This window comes from Eublepharis macularius, chromosome 6 (genome assembly GCF_028583425.1).
Source record: "Eublepharis macularius isolate TG4126 chromosome 6, MPM_Emac_v1.0, whole genome shotgun sequence".
NCBI classification, from domain to species: Eukaryota; Metazoa; Chordata; class Lepidosauria; order Squamata; family Eublepharidae; genus Eublepharis; species Eublepharis macularius.
In genome coordinates this window covers 59,795,879-59,813,792 of record NC_072795.1, presented here as the reverse complement: position 1 = coordinate 59,813,792, position 17,914 = coordinate 59,795,879, and the positions used below count along the sequence as shown (strand labels likewise).

The window sequence follows — 17,914 nt, the reverse complement described above, 5'->3', positions numbered from 1 at the left end:
GTAGTGGAGGGAGAGGTCGGCAGGAGGGCGGGACCCACTAACAGCAACCTCAGTAGGCAGTCCCCCACTCGTCCAGCCGACCACCCCAGAAGCAGACCAGCTGTCTCCGCTCTCAGGTAAAAAGAAGACGTCTAACTGAAGCCGTGCCGACTTCCATTAGGACCCACAGCCGCCGCCGCCCCAGGCCTCCACTCACCGACAGGACGCTCATGCGGAGCGGCGTCTCCAGCACACACGCCATCTTGGTGCGCGCCAGTCCGAGCCGTTCAACCCCACGCGAGAGCCAGCGCCACGATTGCTACCGCCGTCGCCGCCAATCGAGGCCACATCGCCGGGAGGGGGGGAGGAGGAGAGGGGGAGAACGCCCGCTGACGCTCGAATCAGCTAACGAAGAAACTGAACTGCTTCGCCTCACGGCTAACAACGCGCATGCGTCATGAGGACTTATCTAAGGGAGGGATGAATACCGGAAGTTGGTGGATTTACTCCCACCTGCTTGCGGAACTCAGGGCAAGAAGAGCGGGGTGCGAGCTCCACTTTTAGTCGTCTAGGCGTTAGCCAATGGGAAGCGGAATGAGGGATCGGCGGCCTTTGTACGAAGCGCATGCGCAAAGCCCTAACCACCTGTCTAAATTTGTTGTTGATGGTGTAAGAAGAGAATTAAAAGAGCCTTAGGATAGTTTGCTGAGTTTACACGTAGTCCTGGAACGCCCTCTACTGGGAAAATACGTTTTGGGAAAACCACTCGGAACAGTTGAGGCTCAGCGAACTGTAGATAACGAAAACATTTTAGATGCCATTAGTATTTCGAATCAAAAGGATGCCTTTTAAAAAGTTGCTTTAAATAACCGTTTTAGGTGTAAAATACAATTTGAGTCCAGTGGCACCTTAAAGACAACAAGAGTTTCAGGGTAGGAGCTTTCGACACCCAGAATTCCCTTCAGACACTTCTTCAATTTTATGTAACTTGTATACATCTTTAAAATGGTGCAAGAGTTCCATACATGTTGCATATTAAATATTCCACATTGTTTTATAAAAGCTTCAATTTGACTTGGCGTTTGTTTGTTTTAATTATACTTTAGATAACTTGGTAAATTATATTGTATATAGAATATGCTGTATAGAAGCGATAGTGTTTGGTCAGAGTGCCTGCCATCAACATTAAATTTTGGAAATAGTTATGAGAAGACAGAGCTCAGGAATTTAGCAGTTGAGACTCAGTGGTAGATCATCTGCTTTGGACACAGAAGGTCCCCTCACATTATCAGTATGTATAATTTGGATGGCTAATGCATGCACTTCAGGGGATTCCCTGGCAAATGAAGCCCTCCCCCCCCCATGGGTTCCCACAAGCATGGCTGTAGTCTGTACTGTTTTTCATTGCAACACGTATTTCTGTTTAGTAGCAGCATCAGTGCAGGCTGTGATTCAACGTAGGACTGATGCTGTTTCTGCCAGTGATTTGCCACCCAGTTCCTGGAGCATTCTGTCTTGGTAAGCCTTCCAACTAGCAAGTCTGCCTCACATACATGCATGCTGTGCTGGGGACAGCTTAGCGTGTCTCCTCATCACCCCTAGGAGTAGCTCACAAATGCATAGATACCATACTGGACGGAGAGCTAGCAACCCAATTCAGTGAACTTTTTCATGATTTGTTTTTCTGTAAAGTCTGGGGTGTTGTACAACTCTGTCCCTGTTTGTGAGCAGATGAGACAAGCTGGATGCCCCTCCCTGCCCTCTCTGCTTTCTCCTAACTATGCCTTCTCTTTAGGGCTATCTCTTAACATGTCTGAAATAGTGGGCTTTGACTCAGGGAAGACCATTCTGGGATTGCTGTTGTTGGTCTTTCTGATGCTACTGGACTTGTTTTGTTCAGCTGCAACACATAGCAGAGATACAGTGGCACCCTGAAGGCTGACTCTACATATTGGTCCCCACCCCCTTCCCACGCACACACTGCTGGCTGCTGTGTTCATCTTGCATACGGAACATGCTAGTATGTGGTCCAAGGATGTGTGTGACTGCAGTAAAATGAGGGGGGCCCTCTGGGTCTCACAGTTCCCCACAGCTCTACTGCCATCTGATAAGCCATGCAGCTTAGTAGTGCAGGAACAGGGAATCCAGAGTAGTCACAAGGGAGCTGCAACCATAGTTGCAGCATAGAGGGGTCATACAGTGGTGTTCCTGCTTTAATGATGAATCTCTATAGCGGCCCACTGGCTGGCCATTCTGTCCCCCCTTCTGAGGTTTGCAGGAACATAGTGTCAGCTCTGAGACTTTTGCTTGCCTCTCACCACTCCCCATGTGGAGATTAAATTAAGAACTCTGGCCATGCTATCCCAGTACCTTCTGAGTCATGCCTGTCTGTGTAATGGTTCCTTCCTGGTACCATGTGGCTGGTGATGATGTCAGGGCTGCAGAAGAGTGCCTCTTGTCTGATGGCATGCCTCCTTTGGACCTCCTACCTTCTTGGCCAAGTGGTTAGGATCATGGATGTCAGGTAAGGATGGGTGCATGTCAGCACTTTTGCTGACAGTTAGGCCCCTACCAGGGAAGAGGTGAGCATTCTATCCATCATATGGTTGCCCTTCCCCTATGGGCTGGGGGTGGGGTTCTCAAACCATGTCCCTCTGTTGGGTTGGTGTTGTTGCTAGGTCTTTTCTCACTGTCCACTGGCTCTCCGTGAAGAGGGGTAGCATTTAGGGGCTGTGGCTGGATCACCAAGCAGTGATTGGCTGCGCCTGTGATTGCCACTCACAGGGGTATCATTGGCTGATGCATCTGAATTGCTAGTGTTTCTATGGTCTCTGGCATGCTTGTTACACTATCTGTGCCTTGCAGTGGGTCATGTGTTGTTCTCCTGCATGCAGAATGCCTATAGGGAATGGACCAGCAGCACCCACTTTTGCATCAACAGTCTCAGGATTGCACTGCCACAGTGCCATCCTAAGCTAAGTTACACCCTTCTAAGGCCATTCAAATCAACAGACTTAGAAGAATGTAACTCTGCTTAGAACTGCACTGCAAGAAGTGCTAAAGAAACAGGAGAAAGGAGAGATACAAGTTCTGCAATGTTGCAATTGTACCTGTGTTGTAATGGCTTGTCACAGCCTGTGTACTACATTCTATCTTCTCTGTCTACTTCATGTATCTAATAAAGTAGACTTCATAAGCAGAAGCTTATGCCATAATAAAGCAACTAATGGTCGCTAAACTGCCATGGTACTTTTTTCTCTCCCTGCTTCTTTGGGAAACGCAGCTAATCTTCTGAAATCATTGTACAATCTTCAGTATTATCCACAGAGCAGCAGAAGTTTAGAAATATAGAAATATTCTCATAAAGCAGCACCACAGTAAAAAATTTCAGTGCCTCCACATAGCAAAGATGCTAGAAAGGGAAGTTAAGCTGACAGAGCCTTTGAGAGGCAAAGAGGAAATTAGCAAACCCTCTGAGCAGGGATCTTTGCTGACTGTAAAGAGGGGAAATTGACAAAACCTTCCTATCTCTTTTAAAACTCAGCTTCCTGTCTAACATTGCGACTCCCTTCACGTGCGTGTCCTCATGTAATTCATCTCTTGTAGCTTAGCTCTAAGTTGCACAATCTAATACATTCTTAATACTTTTAAAGAGTGTTTTTGCTGATCAGACATAAATCTAAATCTGCATTTACCAGACATGAAATTCAATTGTGTAGCCTATATTGGAGATAATGTACATTCGATTAAGTATTTTTTATCCAACATTAAAGCTGTTTATATGCATGTGAAGAAATAACACAAAAGAGTCTCACTGGCATTTTAAAAGCAGCCATAACCACACTTACCAAGAAGTATGTCCATTTGAACTTGGTGGGAATTATTTCTGAGTTTAAAAAAAGTACCCTAAATACTCTTAAAACTGAAATACCCTAAAAACTACTTTCCCACATTTCCTTCTGTCACAAAAAATTCAGTTTAGCTCCTAATTCCCAGTATTGGTGTCATAAGAAATTAAACCAGTACATTTTATCCACATCAAAAAGACAGGTAGTACTTCAGATAAGCGACTCTGACACATAGCAAATTTTCATAACCCATAAGTCTGTCACAGTAACATTCTGTCTAAATCACTACCCTTGAGTTGATAGTGTTCAGGTAGAAACCTCCAAAAAGTTGTGATTTTAGAAAACTCATTTGTGTTTTGCTATATATGGACTGGATTATCAAATTGTACACCAGATAGGGCTTCTGCAATATGCCAATTCACAGAAATTCATCAGAAAGGTACAAGCAAATTGAAAGCAAAAAACACCCCCCACACCCACACACACTACCTTTACTATCCCTGAATCAGAGAACAAGCTAATATCCAAAAACCAGATACAAATAAGGCTGTTTGAAACTCAACTGTCCTATTTTTCTAACCCCAGATAGGGAAATTAACATTGCAATCCTAAACAGAGTTACTCCAGTTTAAGCTCTAAGCTTTTAAAAATTGCACTGTAAGTGTACTCCAAATGGTTATATGCCCCTGAAATGGAGAATAACCTACTGAACAGATGGGAGGTCTTGACATATTTTCAAAACCAGTTCAAAAAGAATGGTAGGAAGAAGATCCAGATATACAATAATTTTTACAGCCTATAATATTGTTTCTGGACTAGAGATACCTTGTTTTGCTAAAACCTTGACTAGTTTTATATCATGTTCCTGATATGAGATTCTAACATATAACAATTTTTCACAATCTGTAACACTGGAAAAAATACACTGTATCTTTTTTGTAATCAGCTTTTTTTGGTACGCTTGGGTTATGAAGATAGAGAATTTGAGGAAGGAGATGCTGATATGTCCCAATTTATCAGAACTCATGACACATACAGGTAGGTGACATTGACACATTATGATTTTTAAAAGCCAGTTATCCTTTTTTTAAAAAAAAAGTTGGGAGCAGGGATGCAAATTAAAGTCCATGTAGGAGACCAACTGTGCAATCCTAAACAGAATTATACTATTCTAAGTCCACTGAAGTAAAAGAAGAGTGTTAACTGTGTTTAGGATTGCATTGTAAAGTTGTAATCCTAAAAACAACTTCCCTAAACCCTCTTGAATAAAATGTGACCTACTTCTGAGCAGGTCATTTTAAGATTGCTCTCTAGCAGTGCCATCTTAAGCAGAGTTATAGCCTTCTAAGCCTATTGACTTTAATGGACTTTTTAAAAGGTATAAATAACTCTTAGGATGACACTGTAAGATTCAGACACAAAAATATCTGACAATGCATTATGTCTAACTACAAAATAAGTATCTAAGAAGCATATTATGGCTTTTTGAAATCCAACAGGTATATGTTTCAGTAACAGAAACACCAATAGTGTTCCAGATCTGGACATGTAAAAATTTCCAACAACTGATAAAACTGGCACAAACATACCCCATGCCACTTTGCTGTGGCTAAAGTGGTGGGAAACAACAGAAAGACAGCAGACACACGCACACAGAAAGAGAGGTGTTCGTTTTATTTGCATGGACCAGAAAGGCAGAAAGCATCTTAGCATCTTGCAGTTTCTGACTGTACATGAGACTGCACATGAGAATGGAATGAGTACATCAACAGTGCAATCCTATGGAGTGTTACTCCAGTCTAAGCCCATTGAACTCAATGGGCTTAGACTGGAGTAACTCTCCATAGGATTGCACTGCAAATTTAGTTTCGTTGCTTCTGAGTTAGTGTAAAAACTAGTGTTCAGAAACTTACTATCATATTTTGCAAATAGAGTTCCAGGTAGAAGATTCTGCCACGTACCAATTTCTGACAAACAATTCCCTATCTAGTTCTGGCACCCCAGACAAGAGAATGACAAGTAGTATTTAATAAAAACCTGCCATCATGGTATTATGAGTTTTTCTTGTCTTATTTGAATTGGTTGATCACTATGTTTTTGCCTAAAGTGTTGCCTGATAGGAGAAACTTGATGAAAGAATGCCAGCGTTTCTTAATTACTAAGGATGTTTTCCTTGATGGCTTTGAATCCACCCTTCAAAGCTACAAGGAGAGACAGCCAAAGGGAGTTTTGCAGTTTGAATTAGGAAAGACAGAGATGAAGAGTTGTATATTGACAAAAGCCAAAGCATCCTAAGGGTGCACCTCTGGAGATCTGCTGCCTGGTGGAAAAGTGCCTATGTGCTTCTACTGTGTTCTGCTTTAATATTTGTAAATAAAACAAATATTATGAAGGGCACCATACACTTCCAATATTCAAATAAGAGCAAATATTATAGTGCTGCCCCTAGAATGCATCTTCACTCCCGGAAGTGGAGGGCACTTAACAAGTATTTTGCTGCACTGAGATCAGAGATGAAATTAGTGCTCTCACTATGAACACTGCCTGACCCATGACAATTTCTGAAAGCCCCTGAAATGGGTATGCATGCCTAACCTGCTGTATTTAATTTTGAACTCGGAAATAAACCTGTCCTGTGTAGTTTTTTTTTTTAATTTTAAAAATTATTGAATATATATTTATTATTAAATGTAAAATGCTATTGCTGAATAGGTACTTTGGATAATAGGAACCAGCTTCCTGGAGCAAGGAAACATAACTTGTTGTGGCTCAAATGTTACTTTTCAAGAGTAAGATTTTTTTTAAAAAATCCTGTTCTTTATTTGTATGACATTATTCAGGGCATGAGTTGGAGCCCTTCGCAGCAAGCGAAATATTGGCCTGGTACTCTGTAAGGTTATCTCACAATTGAATCTCCCACTAAGTCGGATGCTTGAACCAAAAGTTATGCTGGGGTGCAGAAGTCTTAAAATCCTTGTTCCGTATGCATGCACTACTGGATTGATGTGAACTAAGAACCAACTTTAACCCACTGGACACGAAGTTGATTAGTACAAGATGGGTGCGGCGAGCACAAGCCAGCGAAAACGAGCAGGGCGGGTGTATTTAGCATGAGCAAAGAACTGAAACAACCCTAGAGTCAGTGACAGGAAAGAGCAGCTGGCATTTCAGAAATGCCAGTCCTGAAGGTTACAAAGGCTTAATGTCTTGTGGTTCATAACATGGATAATAAAAGGTTGAACTGTTTTCCTTTCAAGTCTTTCAAGAGCTTCCACAACTAAAACTTTCCTTTTTAGCAGAGCGCGTTCCTCGCCGAACTCCCGATTTCTGCTCAGAGGGGCGTTGGCCTTTTGTTTTAAACACCCACCTAACGAGCCTGAACTCCAGAAGAACTGCCTGCCTAACTCCCTGGGTCCCGAGAGGGCGACGGCCGTGACCGCTCCCTTGGTCGGGACGGTCAACGAGGAGGGGCCCCCAGTTGTCATTACACCCTCCGCCCGCCTGGGCCTCAAGGCGTGAACAGTCCGGGGACGCTGAAGGCAGAGTTTGCCCTAAAATTAGGAGCTGGCCCTAAAATGAAAAGCTCCCGCCTTGGAGTTAGGCAGAACTCTCTCTGTTGCGCTGTGCCAGCGGCCCGGCCCTTTCTTGGCAGGGAACCGCCGCTGCCTCTACTTCTCTCCTCCTTTTCTCCTCCCCTCCCCATTCTCACTCGGACGCGTTCTTTGGGCGCCCCCTTCGTTGCGCGGAAGGGACAAGAAAAGAGGCAGAGCAACCTTCAGCCCAGCGGGCGCAGGAGGAGGAGGAGGGTCGACTCTGACGAGCGCCCCAGGATGGGAAAGGGAGTCCCCTCGGCGGCGGGTAGGTGCTGCGCCGCTGCCCCAGCCGCCTTAGGCACTGTTTGTTATCGATTGAGCTCATGGAGCAGAGCCAGAAAGTGGCGCGAAGGGGCAGCTGATTGAACCACGCTGTGTCCAGGCTCGGTTAAGGGGCGGAGAGACAGAGCGAGAGGGGGAAGAGGGAGCGGCTAGGGGCGAAATTACGGGCGCCTCAAGAATGTTGACCTCCTTCGGGGCGGTTGGGCTCCTCAGCTGTCCCCACTAGGGTAACAGCCCGGGCTCGGGAAGGGAAACCGGGCTTCTTTTTGCTCGTAGGGAAACGAAGAAGGAACCGGGGGAGGGGGGGGGGCGTCTATTCCTCGGTCTGCTTAGTCCTCGGTTCAGCCACCCAAGACGACCGGCGCCCGCAACTTCACCTCAATACTGTTCGACATTGTAGGCAGTTGCTAAATTCAAGATGCGTACAAATACCCTCTCCCCCTCCCGCTCGGAAAATGTGGCAGAAGTGATGCCACCCTCCTGAAGTAGGACGGGCGCCCCGAGACACTTGCAGCGCTGGTCGTTTCATGACGTTGAATTAATGAAGTTATAGTAATTTCTGTATGCGCTAATTTAAATAAACAGTACAAACCCTCCCGTAGTCCAGGCTGACTCTTGCAGAAGTAGTTCTTCTGGCTGTGGGCTTGTCTGGGTTTTGAGGTCTCTTGTAATGTGTACTCTGCTAAGATAGAAGAATGATAGGTGCTGCGCAACTCGCAGAATTCTCCTACCTTGGATCAGCCAGCTAAAATGGAGTAGAAAGGTGACTGATAAAAGACTATAAGACAAACACAAGTACAGGCACTGTAGTCTAGATCTGGCTCAGGATCCAAGATGATGTCTTCCATACAGTTACTTTTAGGCGTTGGATAAAGAACTTTTTCAGCTTCTACTTCCTGTCTATAACATAAGAACAATGATGACCTATCTGTTATAAGGCATTACAGTACAAACCATAAATTAAAAATTACAAGTGAAACACTGACTATTAATAAGTATTAGAAGCAAAAAGTAATAGCAGTAATTCTGATGCTAGTGGTATTTAACTTGGTGTGGAATCGCAGCAGCAACATATATATGCAGTGTTCCAGAAGTGAGAAGTATTAATCCCACCACATATTTCACATTAAAGCATTCGTTCACAAGATCCGTTCTTTTTAAAGTCTCCTATGCAGTCGCCAACAGCATTTCTTCTGGCAATAGCTTTTGTTGAAACAGTTTAAAAGTGAAAATGTCATGTGGCTGTAGTGACTTGTGCTACTATGCTTTGCAGTGGGTCAGATATTAGTAGACAAACACAGCTCACTGGTCTTTTAGTGCTATCACTCAGTACTTTATTCTGTGGAATGTTTGTTTTTGGATGTAGACTGAAGTATTGCTGCAATTCCATAGTAAAAACAGGTAATTTAGCAGCTTCATACAAGTATTATAAAAGTGTAGGGTTAGAAAGTCTGTAATGTGTTTTGCACCAATGATTTGTGGATTTCAAACTAAATCAGTGCAGTTCTGTAGAAGGAGAAAAACTTGGGTGATTTTTTTCTAAGTTAATTTTATTAAAATGTGAAACCCAGTATGGCATTTCAAAAATTGTAATTTGAGATTCTGAGAAGAACAGTATGGTAGCATCACAGAAGTGAAAATATCCTGGGCAGGTGTATAACAGCTGTTTCCAGTCCTGACAGTGTTTTGTGAATGCTTAGGTGAAGGGATCTGACTTAAATTAACCCACTTCAGGATGTTAAAACTAATTTTGAATACATTTGGTTGTTGATAGGCCTATTATTTATTAGCTTGCTGTATCTCATGAGCTATTTTTACACAGAATTTTGTGGAACTACATGAAGTGAAAACTGTTCTCAACCTGTGGCCCTCCTCATAAACTGGAGAGCATGTAGTAGCAATAAGGGGTGTGCTTTTAAGTACTAATAAAATTTTGGTTAAGACTTAAGTAATGGTGCTGGAAAGTGCCATCAAGTTATAGCTCACTTGTGGTGACCCCTGCTGGGATTTTCAAGGCAAGAGATTAACAGATGTGGTTTTGCTATTGCCTGCCTCTGCATAGCGACCCTGATCTTCCTTGGAGGTCTCCCATTGAATTACTGTCCGAGGCTGATGCCATTTAGTTTCTGAGATCTGATGAGCCAGCTTGCCTGAAACAAGTATATTTTATAAAATAGGAAGGCATTTCTTTTATTTTGTTGCAGTATAGATGAAATAAGGAAGAAATGGCATTTCTGAAAGACTATATTTCTCCCACACATTGCAGTTAGCTTTCTGCAGACACAGTATTTCTGATCTTACGAAGGAACCTACGTTTGTACATTTGCACAATCAATGCCTGAAAAAAATGATGGAATTACAGTGAAGAAGCATGGTCATCAAAATGGCCAAATCCTACAAAATGAATCCTTCATACCACTCCTAACCCATTTTACCTTTATTTACAACTGTCACATATCACAAAATACATTTGATCATTTGGAAATCGGTACAGAAAAGGTATATAGATGCCAGAATTTGAGATAAATTTTAAAAAGCTAGAAAGAAATGTAACATCTCTCAAAATGAAAGTAATATCAGAAGCCCTCTTGCATGAAGCTAGTTAACTCTTGCCGGAGTGGGTTACACTTCCCCTCCTTCTCCCCCTTATTCACAGCAATTCAATTTAACACAAACTGCAGTGTGCTGTTGCATCCAAATCAGCAAGCTATAGTTGGTTCTTGCTCTCCAAATCAAGATTGCAAATTAGTTTCAAACCACGTTTTGCAATCCAGAGTTAGTGGGCAAGTACAAATCATCATTTGCCAGCTAGATGTAATGCTAAACAGGAAGTAATTGAAGGAGTGCGCATAGAGGAAGAAGAGAAGGAGGGAGAGAACAGAGTGAGTGAGCCTGAGTATCACAGTGCCATAGTTCGCCATTCTACAATGACTGGTTTGTATTTTTTCCTGCTTCTTTTATGCTGTGATATGTATTTAATCAATAGATCTGTGTATTTCTAATTTGTGTGTTTCCTGTATAAATACCCTAATGCTACTCACAGATGTGTTTATTCTTCCTTTTAACTTCTTATGACTATACTTTTGTTGAAAGTAACAAAAGCTGAAACTAAAAAGCCAACTGAGCAAGGAGCTTCTTTCTAAACATAATCTATACCTATTATCACATAGTTTTTGTATTCCATAATTTCTGCTAACAAATTAAATTTAAAAGGTAACATTAAAGTAATGTAGGAAGCAATGTGCTGGAGATTCAGAAAATATTAAGGCTGTCTATATAACTTCAATTCAGGCTTTATCCTAGTGAATAGTTTTATAATTGCTTTGTCTCTCTCTTGGATTTGTGCCTCAGTTAATTGTAATTTAAGAAATCAGGAAGGCTAGTGTTTGGGTGTGTGCTAAAGTTTTTGCAATGAATCTAGCTGCTTTCTGTAGAATTTGTGCTTTGTACATTACAGAAACTGGAAGATACGGAACAAATTTAAGAGGTGTAGTAAAAGAAAGGATGGTGTCTGGGTTCAGGTCAAGAAGAATAAGTCATTTGTTCTGAGTCTGGAAAGAAGTGCCTGGTCAGGCTAGGAAACTAGTACTTGTATCACAGTTAGGAAACAAGCCAAGGTCCCATTGTTTATAACACAGTGGTTTTCAAGCTGTGCTTCTAGAATCTCTGAGAAGCTTTACAGGGATTCCTTGATGAGAAGATTGTTGACAGCAGACAACTTAAGCCAAAAGTTAATTTGGTCTCCAGTACTGCCTTCCCCCTGAGGATAGTTTAGGTGAGTAGCTGTGTTGGTCTGCAGTAGAACAGCAGGATTTTGAGTTTAGTGGCACCCCAGAGACCAACAAGATTCCAGAGTATAAGCTTTCAAGAGTCAGCGCACCCTTCTTCAGACACACTGAATTCCCCCTGAATTGAACAACAATCTTGCATGGGAATTTATGGCACATTACACAAAATGTAAGAGTATAATTTACATGGACACATTAACTGCCTTTTTAATCAGACCATCGCAATCAGTATTGTCTACTTCAGTGGGTCGCGAAGCCTCAGGCCAGCCATCCCTAATGGTGGCTCCTGCCCTCCTCTTCCACCTTGCCAGCTTCTCCCATTCTCATCTTGCCCCCTCCCCGTTGCAACAATGAGGGGGGAAGAGCTGTCTGGCGACTAGTAACTTTACAATAGTAGCTGGAAGGAGAGAAAGGAGAGTAGGTGGGAGCTGTTCAATGCATGGAAAAATGAGATGAGGATAGAAAGTGTATGCGAGTGTAGGCTCTGTCTTGGCACTGCTCCTTAGCAGCCCAACCTCTATGCCAGGCCCCTGCAATACCTCACTGCTTTCTGCTTTCTGTGGAAGATGCATTGCACTGAGCCATTTGCCACTCACCTCTTTGTTATCATCTGCTGTCTTCCTCAATTTGACCTCCAGCACCTTCTCAGTCTCTTGGACCAGCCCTGGATGGGTCTTCATACGAAGTAAATTTGGACTTGTAGGTCACCATACGAAAAAGATTTGTCTACTCAGAATGGCGGCAGCTCTCCAGGGTCTCATGTACATGTCTTTCACATAACCTACTACCTGATCCTCTTAACTAGAGATGCCAGGGATTGAACCTGGGATCTTCTGCATGCTAAGCAAATGCTCTACCACTGATCCATGGCGTCTGATAGTTTGCCTGATAGGCAAACTGCATGTATCCCAGAACATAGCTCTGAATTTTCTCCAAGGTTTTGGGATTCTTTGGTAGACAAAGTGATGTGGAATTCATTTCCTAAAAGCTGGAAGCTTGAATTTACTCATGGAGATGATTAAATCATTCAGCCACCACAGTGAGCCAGTTCTTGCTTATGGAGCTTGCAGTGACCAATAGAATAAGAGCTGTGTCTCTGCTACAGCTAGTGTTTATGTGTCCATTTATGTACTCCCTTCACAAGTGTTTCCTTTGACAATATGGAAAAGCAATTTACAGCAAGTTTGTGGTGCTCCTGAATGCTTGCTCTTTAGGTTACTTATCCTGGCAGTCTAATATGCCTTGTTCCTTTAAAAAAGATCTACTACTGGCAAAGTCCCAGGAATATCCTTTGTGGTCATTCTGTGGCAGCCCAGACTGCCCTTCTGTACTTAGTTGTGTCATGAATTCATTTCAGACCATTATATACAGTGGTGAGGGGAGTAGTTGCAGATCCAGCAGAACAATAGCCAATCAGAAGAAGAAAAGCAATGATCAAATCAGGAGGGTCCTCCAAAGAAATTGTACACAGTACCCCCTGCAATAACAATTATGGCAAGAGCAGTAGTTAATTTTGGCAGCGAGTTTGATTCATTCCTTTGTTAGAGTACGTCTGATTACTTATAGCAGCCTGTGGGAATGTATCTTCCCCAGGTAGAAGCAAGTATATATCCTAAAATATAAACTTGTGTTCCTGCCTAGGACCTTATAAGAGGTTTGGTTAACACTACCAACCAAATATCATGAAAATGAAGCTTAGAGTTTACATCAGTTTACATTTCTCTTTCCAGGCATTAATAGCAACCCCATCTCTGCTTTGAAATCCGTTTGCCTAGGGGGAAAACTACCTTATCAGAAGTCTAAAAAAAAAAGGTGATACGTACTTATTAATGGCTATATTGAGGGGTAGATAGACTGTATATGCGGTCTGTGTTGCCAGGGTAATCACTGCAAATATGATGTATCAATACTCAGAACGTACACATGGAATATAATAATGTAACACTGTTATATTTCCGTCTCAGTTTTCCATTCTTTGGCTCCTTTTGTGGTTCCTATTTAACTTGGCAAAAAGAGTTACGAATTAGGAAATGGTGGAAGAAGCATCATTATCTCCATTATCACTGCCAAGCAGGGTTCATATTAAATGTCTGCATAGCCTGAGACAGATTCCTCCTTCCTGCTTATGAGCACCATTCCAAAATGTTCCTTCCCATACTTATCCCATCCTCACCACTTTTCTTTAACCTATCTCTTCATCTCCCTCCCTCACTTCTTCTACTTCGAGTCACTCTTCTTTCTTTGCCATTGGGGTCTATCTTTATTATTTAGTAGTAGTAGTAGTAGTAGTAGTAGTAGTAGTAGTAGTAGTAGTAGTATAGAAACCAACTTATATACATGAAATCAGAGGTCCAAAAATCACAAATAAAAAACAGTTATGTGAGTCCTTCCATACTATTGCAAAAAAAGTCCTGCCCATTTAAGAAAATCTGGATGCACATTCCGGTAATTTATAAATAATGTCTACTTCTGAATGTAAGAGACCAATACGCTTTCCCCCAATCTTGTGTTAATCTCATCAGGGCCTGTCCAATAAAATCCATATTCTTCACATCCTGCATTTGCTGCGGCTTCTAATTACCATTTTGCTGAATGGGATATGAGGGGAACATGCATGTGGTGAGACAGACCAGATCATTTCCTAAGTATTCCTATGTATTCTAGGAAAAGATTTGAACAATTTATGTAGGCAGCCAACTTGGTCTATTATTTTAAAAAATCTCAGGATGATTACAATATATTTTTATTAGGAGCAGTTAAAAATCACAAAGCATTGAGTAAAATTTTGATTTTCACTGACCTTTTGCTCAAGGTAGATGCTAAGCTGGAAAGAGGGAAGAGAACAAGGCCAGTTACGTTACATTCTAAAGATGGTGATTCAGAGAAGCTCTTTGCAGAGTTGAGGGGTAGACAGGCTTTGCCCAGTGGAAAATTTGAGGTTGCACCAAGTGACTGGAACAAAGAAGCAATGGCTTCTGGAACAGTTAGGTTACACATTTAGTGGGTGGGCCAGTCCTATTTCCAGGCCTCTCTAGTTTGCTTATGGAGGAACATGCTAAGTAGGAAAATATGTATATAGAGAGAAAATATCTATGCAACGTGGTAGCAGATTTGAGATTGATTACTTTGCATGTATTCAGTTTCATATATTTCAATAGCTTCTGCAGGCCTTTTGATAACCAACCAGTATTCTGGTAGACAGTACATTTAAGCAGTGAATGGCAACCCTGTAGGCATCAGTGCAACTATCTTGTCTTGGAGTGAAGGCAATAGAAAAGTTTTGAGAGAGGCACACAAGTACCCCGCTTTGACTAGTTTTAAAAGTATGCTTTATATTTATTTGGCACACAAGAGATGCAAACTAACTAATTTGTGGCTGATCATTGTTACACAAACAGCCTGAATCAGTAATGTTTCAGTTCACTGTGAAGTACAATCATTTAAGCATGTGGAGCTCATTTGCATGTTCTGAAGACGACTGTTCATATACTTATTTTCCAGGACAGTTTTCTTCCTTCAAATATGATTCATATTTTATGACAAATGGAAAAGATATGATGTATTATACAAGTGTGCAAAAGAGCCCTATTCATTTGCAGTTCATTCTATGAAACCAATTCCCTGCCCTTAAGGTTGGAACTTGTTGCATGGCAGCGGTTAAAACAAAGTCCATATAAAGTACACTTGAAATGGTTCATGCTACCACAAGCCCAACTGGAAAACAACTGCAGGCTTAGACAATTAAAAGAAGTTTTCTTCTTACCAGTCTTTTATTTCTGGTTGGAATTTATGACCCTCAAACATTTATTTTGAAGAAAAGACTATTCAAGCATAATTTGAACTAGATTGTCATATCTAAGAAAACAGGAATATCTGCTAAAATTGAAATAAACATTTTAACATGAATTTGGGGTGGTGGGTGGAAGGAGGTAGCGCATCATTCAGCACTATCTAATTTAAACAGAAGCAGTTGTGAAATATTGTTTAATAAAGGCACTGTTTACTGTGTCTAGACCTCTAGAATATCCTAGGCCCAGTGCTTCTACCTCAGTGCAAATGGGCTGTCCTGCCCAGTAAAAAATACTCAGTCAGATATGATATATATAAGACTGGACCTTGTGTGAGTTAATGCGGCCTGTGCTATCTTACCACCTACTGGTGACCATACTGGCAAATTTTTCTCAGGTAATGTAGTCTGGCCTTATGTCATGCACAGCTGGACAGAGACAATCTGAACTGATAATGAAACTTGCGGTCAAAAGTATGTTCATGCCATGGTTGTTTGTAATAGCCTCGATGTAAAGATTTAATTTTTTTGCATGTAGACAAATCTATATAATGTAAAGGAATTGTTACAGATGACAGTTCCAGGGAGGTACTTGGGTTAGTTTGTTTCTGCAGGATAAGCAGGACTCTGATTGTACTTTTACTACAGAGAGCAGTACATATTTTAAGATAATCTAAGGGAGGCACAATGGATTTCCAGCATAATTATGGTTGGTTTATCAGGGAAACCAGTCAATTTGAGTGGTCAGATAAATGTCAATTGACTGTGTATTGTTTTATGTCTAAGAACCTAACAATGTACTAATGCATACCTTTGTTTTCCCTGTTTCATGGTATCTGTTTGCAAGAAGAAAAAGGAAGAGATCTGTGTTAATTACAGTGTAGCAGTCAGAATACCTACTACACTTTCTGACTGCCTTATGTATTTGTAATTGTAGTAGTGTATAGGGAGCCTGTACTCTTGTTTCTATTTGAATCGTGCTGTCTGTCATAGTTGCCCCATGTTAGGCTTCCAGGTAGAATGTCTTTGCACTACAATGTACATGTTTTGCCCTCTACTGGTCATGTGCTGTAACTTACCACCAGTCCAAACAATTTATTAATAAGAATGATAAAATGAAGTTTTTATAAATGCAAAAACTGCAAATGTGTGGAAATGTCCCATGAGTCCATTGTTGCACAGCAGTGCAAAATACTATTTAAAAGAATGAAATAATACCATTTTTGTTTAGATAATTCATTTTTTTGTTTTTGAGCTAAAAGTGACCGTTAAATAATTTTTAAGTAAGCAAAGTAACATACAAAGCTAAGTTTTTTTCTTTGCTTTACTATTAAGGTCACCTAGTAAGCTTCCATGGAAGAGTGAAGATTTGAATCTGTATCTCTTTCACTGTTAATCTGCTTTTTGTCAAAAGAAAGTTTGTATGATACTTTCAAAAGAGGTCCCCATAAGTCAAACAGAGTCAAACAGAGATTCTGGCTGTATTTGTTTGTAAAGTGCCATCAAGTTGCAGCTGACGTGGTGACCCCTACTGGGGTTTTCAGGACAAGAGACTAACAGAGGTGGTTTGCTGTCACCTGCCTGTATACATAAAAGGGAAAAAAATTAATGTGTATTTGGATTTTTTATTATCAGTGAAAGTCATTGTGTTGATTTATGCCCACATTAGGAATGTGTTATTGTAATTCCTTGAAATCAAACAGGTTCTGCTGCCTACCTCCACTTAGCTCAGAACATCCTCTTTCCACAAAATCCTACACAATTATTTTAACTACCAGTGTATTTCTGATGCCACCAAATCACAAAAGATTCTAGTCCCAGTAAAGACTCTTTTTGTGACATGCAAGTGATTGCTAATAGGCCCATTGAGCTTAAATAAATGATTAGATTTAGGGATACATGAATACTGAATTTACTGCACAATCCTAAACAGAACCCATTGCTTAGGCTTGCATTGACAGGACAGGAGTGTGGCAATAGTGATGTTTTGATACAATAAAAAACAGCTAAGAAAAAGGTGCCAGCTGTATAATATGCTGGATACTCACACCAAATATCAAGATGTAGAAAAGAGCAAGAGTCCAGTAGCACCTATAAGACCTAACAAAATTTGTGGTAGGGTAAGAGCTTTCATGAACCACAGCTCAGTTCTTCAGATACCTGTGACTCACGGAAGCTCATACTCTATCACAAATTTTGTTAGCCTTATAAGTACTACTCTTGCTCTTTTCTACTGCTACAGACAGACTAACACGGCTACCCATCTTGATCAAATATCGAGTTGTTTGTTTATCAGTTACATACTTTTTATATTATTAAATTGACCATTGAGATTGGACTATTCTTAGACATTTCATTTCCAGGTGCTGCAGTACAAAACTGTAATCTTCGCAGGTCTACATAAAATATACTTAAGAAGTTGTGGGAGGTTATTCTGCATTTTATCATCCTGATCCCAATCCAGAAAAAGCTATTCCTGGTTAAGTCATGTTGAAATCCATATGATGTGTTAGATGCAACCACTTTAAGTCATATTAAATTTATTGGATTGTAAGCATGTCTTTCTATTTTCTATTTCCATATTTAGATAGACATATAGATCTTATTATTAAATTGCAAAAGTAGTTACTTTGACAT

At 41.1% G+C, this 17,914-nt stretch overlaps 2 protein-coding genes across 3 annotated transcripts in view; one reads left to right on the top strand and one right to left on the bottom strand.

Moving 5' to 3' along the window:
* Nucleotides 1–631, bottom strand: part of ARMC8 (armadillo repeat containing 8) — a 106,274-nt gene extending 105,643 nt beyond the window's left edge. For both annotated transcript variants that reach the window (XM_054982536.1, XM_054982537.1), the window contains exon 1: nt 197–631. In XM_054982536.1, coding sequence (XP_054838511.1) covers nt 197–241 — 45 coding nt within the window. In that variant the 5' untranslated portion in view covers nt 242–631. The remainder of the gene's footprint in view (nt 1–196) is intronic.
* A 6,947-nt stretch (nt 632–7,578) lies between these two features.
* Nucleotides 7,579–17,914, top strand: part of PPP2R3A (protein phosphatase 2 regulatory subunit B''alpha) — a 44,905-nt gene continuing 34,569 nt past the window's right edge. Inside the window, exon 1 of the mRNA XM_054982985.1 lies at nt 7,579–7,685. The gene's annotated coding sequence lies outside the window, so the exon portion shown is untranslated. The remainder of the gene's footprint in view (nt 7,686–17,914) is intronic.